The following is a 4,337-nucleotide window of genomic DNA, read 5'->3' as shown; positions in this document are numbered from 1 at the left end:
ACTGCGCTTTGAACATTTGTCATACGCCACGTAGTCCGAACAATCTTCCAGCCAAGTCAATCGTTTCTTTCAGATATCTGCTTATTGAACGATTTCTTTTCCCCAGACCTCCAGAAAATGTCGTGGAACATTTGCGGTTGTCCTAATGGAACCATTACGTCCCAGATATACATTAAGTAGGATGGTGAATAAAATGGAAAACCTTTTATGTTACATTAAATTTGACTGCATGCCGAGTGACAGTGTGGTAAATGGGTAAATGGGGTAAAGGGTCGGGCTCCGTGTCTCCAGGACTCCAAGACTACGTTTCTGTGTCCTGGCTGGCGGGCTTGTCAAAGTTGTCGCAACATTGTGGCGCTGTCAGTGTCATTGTCGCTGCAAATTATGGCGGCCTGAATGCGTAAATAATGCTTAATTAACATTTACCCGGATTCCAGCCATGCGAAAGCCATGGAATGTCGACGGCGCGGTGTGTTTGCGGTGTGTGTGTTGCAAGTTATTTGCGTTTTCAAGCCAAAAATAACCAACCAAGAAGGAGGTCAAGTAGTGGAGCGGCCGGGAAGAAGCTGACAAAGTGGGCCGAAAAGGTGAACCGAAGCGCATTGCGAACGGAAGGATTGTAACAAAGCCACAAACGGATGCTGCACTGCGAGGAAAGTCGACGAAATTGGTCAGAGATTTGAACAAGAAAGATTTGGCAAATTCAACAGTATTTTTGGGTAACTTTGGTAGATATAAAACTAAAAAATAAATTGTATAATAATTGCACCTATTGCAATAATTTATTTCTTTATCACAGTTTCTTTGTATATATGCAAACGCATGCAGCTCCACAAATAAGTTTTCGCCTTGTTAGGGTTTATCGGAACTAATTGCAATGACGGTGAGGCATAGAGAACCCCTTTCGCCTGACCCTAATTAAACCATAAGTCAGATAAAACCGGGCTAGCAGCCCTGGCACGCAGTCATGAAAATCACTTAGCCGAATTAGCCGGGGAAAACGAGATGCTGGCCAGGCCAAAAACGAGACGAGGCGAGCCGAGACGAGACATTACGTCAACGTCAACTATGTGGCATTGCTCTGTCCGCCCAGAAGGAAAAATGGTTAAGGATATGGCGGGATATATAGATATATGGTGAGAGGGAGGGGAAGAGAGGGCGAGGGTCAGCCGTAGGCGGGAAAGGACACGCTTTTAATACAATTAGAGCGCTTAAGTTAAGTGCTCCCAGACTACGCAGATGACCAGATGCTCTGATGCTCCTCCTGCTGCCCCCTTTTTCCCCGCCACCGATCTTGGAGCCAATGGCACTTTAAGTTAATGGCGTAAGCACAAACGACAGGGGCGCCCCCAAAAGAGGGCCAAGGGAAAAAGAGGGGGGTGCTTGGGCTGGGTTAACAACAAAGGATTGAACTTTGTTAGGGACAAGCGGTAAATGAAATGAACTACAGGTGGACAGGGAGTTGGGGCTGGTTTTGGTTTCGGTTTAGTTGGGGATTGGGCCAGGACCACTTGGGTTGGTTGGCCCAGGTTAAGTTGGGTGCCAATGAATGCACGAACGAGGAAATAAATAAGAAATAACAGGGCTCAGGAAGAGTATTAGGCTAGCAGATGGCCATTACTTTTAAAAAGTTAATTTTGGTAGAGGTTTCAACATTTATTTCATTGCAATCCGGTTAATTGAAGTTCATTATCAAATATTAAAAAATGCAGCTAAATAATATAATATACTATATCTGGCAAGTTCTCGAATCATTTAATTTCTCAAATGAGGTTAGCACCTCAGCACCTCATTTTCCAGGGTATCATTTTGACGCGCCGTCGGCAGCTTTGCACTTGGACCAATACTTACGCCCTGATTAGGGCATTGTGCCATTGACTAACGGTGACCCAGACGGTGTCGACTCCACTTGCAAAGGAGCACCACTTGCCCACCGCCACCCATAATCCGCCAGCCATTTGCCATAATCACTGTCGTTGTCCGCGTCGTCTGCTTCTGGCATAGTGTTAATTGAAAATTAATGGCGCGATGGCAAAAAAAATAAACATGAACATTTGCGCTGACTCGCCAACGCAAGGTGGAGCCAGTTCAGCGGCGGAACGAGGGGAAAATGCGTTTGAGAAAAACTGTGAAAAAGCGGCGGGAAAGAATGGGTAACTGGGGGTCGCTGCTCTGAAGTGCTAAGCAAATTAACATTTCCATAATTAAATGCGGATGACGTGGACAAAGGGTGCAAAAGATGGTAATACATATATAAAATAGCCATCTATATATGTACATGAGTTAAAGGTATACATGGCGGTATAAAAAATAAGAAGAAATTTCAGGCCGTTTTTAATTGTGATTAATTGCGAATTTCTTTGCCCTCGTCGTCATCTGGTCTTTTCCCCCAAATTTACCACCCCTTTCCGTGGGCACGAGGCGTGGCACAGGGAGCAGATGCCAACAACGGCGACAATGGCTTAACACTTTGACCGTATTCCAATTTTCCACCCCACACCAATGGTGGGCGGCTTGTGAAATGTCCTCAGCCCGCTGCGAGAAGTGAAGGTTAAATTAAAATAAGTAGGCAGGAAAAAGGGTAAAAGCGTAAAAGATGGGCCAGTAAAATAATGTGGAGTGAAGGAAATTAAGCAGGCCGACTAGAGAATAATAAACGAGTAATTGGATACAAAGGAAACAAATCTTAGAATAAACAACAAAATGGACAAAGAAGTGCAAGTGGAACTACCCAAAACGGGGAGCTCTGTTTAAGGTTATCTTGAGCGGTTTATTCCTTTCCCTTTGGTTACTTATTATATTATTTAAGGATATTATGATATTATTAAATGGTATACAATTATGCTATTTATACGTCGCACTAGCTATAACAGATTTTAGCTGATTACCAAGATTTCAAGTTTTATGGTTGCGAGTGAAGCTCCTGGCGGCCGACCATCATCGTTGTACATCTTGTCGTGCCATCTGTACATCTGTCCCTGTCCTTGCCCAGCCAGCGGGACTAGTTGGCCATGATTTAGTGCCCTAATCTTTTTCGTTTTTCATTCGTTGCCTTTCAGTCTGTCAAACACTTAAATAAGTATAAATATACATTCTTCCTGATATCTTTTATAGATTTCGAAAATTTATTTGTACAAATACACCTCATTTCGCCATGAATTTCTTCGAGCAGATTAGTGATCAGTTTTGCGGCGTTATGCACACCAACCTAAAGATACCCATATCTTATTGCGAAACACGCTGCAACTGGAAATTCTCGACAAATATCGATACAATGATATTCTTCTATACCCTCAGCTTCGGTATCCTTCGAGTGGTGAGTATATATTTATAGTTTGCTGGGCAGCAAGTAACGAACTAATTACATCAAATTCGCAGGTATTCAATTTTATAGATTTCGTGAACCTTTTCATGGGAGGGACGCAGTTGGGACGGCTAAGGTGTCTCTTGATTCTGAGGGGCGCACATTCGGGGCGCTTACGAGCCCTCAAAAACTTTTTAATGCTGCAAGCGTGGATGATAGTGATATACGGCATGGTATCCGTGAGTATAAAGGCCCTTAAAATATATTAATTTCCAATATGTATTGCACCATTGTTATAAGTCACTGCAACCATTTTTTTAATCCAGATGAAGCCGCATTACATAAATCCCTTCGTTGTGGTTTCCGTCATCATCTTGACCAGCGATATGTTTGTGCTGCTATTAGATATCCGGCGACATGCCAGGATACCTCTGGAGCGCATGGTGACCCTTTGGGAAATGATGCTCAACTTGTGCTGTGTTTTATACGTGCAGTGGATCCTCAAGAAACAGATACACTGTTAGCCTGGAGGAAATGATGTGCTCCATGCCGATATCTGTTTTATAACTTTAATAGGGTGAAAGAGAAGCTGAAACTGGGTACAGATGGGAAATTATACTATTTAAACCCTTCATGTTACTGGGAGTGAACATTTAAAACAGGATTAAATTATGCAGTGAATGGGGCTTTTTAAACTTTGTGGCTTTGGTCATAACTTGGCTAAAAATAATCACACAATATACATAATATTTGATTTGTGCATTAAATAAACCAATTTAACATCTGTATAACTTTCCTGCTGACTTTAAAATTGGAAACATTTTTGCATATTTTCTAAGAGGCTACACAAGGATTTTGATGAATTACAAAAAATGCGAAAATTTGGATAAAAATTTATTTTACAAAATCCGTTCAAAAGTGATAGGAATGGTTAGTATTGGTAACAGGGAGTATAAAATGGTAATTATTTTTGCTTTGTGGCCATTTTTAGTCGAGCTATACCCAAAAAACCGTTCTTAAATATTTCATTTTT

The 4,337-nt window shown here is 41.9% G+C and overlaps 1 protein-coding gene across 3 annotated transcripts; it reads left to right on the top strand.

Moving 5' to 3' along the window:
* Positions 1 to 3,044: 3,044 nt before the first annotated feature.
* Positions 3,045 to 4,097, top strand: LOC6619604. Of its 3 annotated transcripts, XM_032726123.1 has the most exons (4): positions 3,054 to 3,079; positions 3,173 to 3,316; positions 3,379 to 3,543; positions 3,631 to 4,097. In XM_032726123.1, exons 2-4 carry the CDS (start codon positions 3,197 to 3,199, stop codon positions 3,826 to 3,828), a joined length of 483 nt encoding a protein of 160 aa, XP_032582014.1. In that variant the 5' UTR covers positions 3,054 to 3,079; positions 3,173 to 3,196; the 3' UTR covers positions 3,829 to 4,097. The 3 variants fall into 3 exon arrangements, with proteins under 3 accessions (XP_002043819.1, XP_032582015.1, XP_032582014.1); XM_002043783.2 differs by having other exon boundaries at positions 3,045 to 3,316; XM_032726124.1 differs by having other exon boundaries at positions 3,045 to 3,316; positions 3,605 to 3,678.
* Positions 4,098 to 4,337: the final 240 nt, after the last annotated feature.

This window comes from Drosophila sechellia, chromosome X (genome assembly GCF_004382195.2).
Source record: "Drosophila sechellia strain sech25 chromosome X, ASM438219v1, whole genome shotgun sequence".
NCBI classification, from domain to species: domain Eukaryota; kingdom Metazoa; phylum Arthropoda; class Insecta; order Diptera; family Drosophilidae; genus Drosophila; species Drosophila sechellia.
Note: the sequence above shows the minus strand (reverse complement) of the source record. Positions and strands in the feature narration are given on the sequence as shown.

Coding starts and splice junctions, on each gene's coding strand:
- LOC6619604 (XM_002043783.2), top strand. CDS start 3,155: ATGAATTTCTTCGAGCAGATTAGTGATCAGTTTTGCGGCGTTATGCAC. Junction 3,317..3,378: donor GCTTCGGTATCCTTCGAGTG/GTGAGTATATAT, acceptor TCAAATTCGCAG/GTATTCAATTTTATAGATTT. Junction 3,544..3,630: donor TGATATACGGCATGGTATCC/GTGAGTATAAAG, acceptor TTTTTAATCCAG/ATGAAGCCGCATTACATAAA.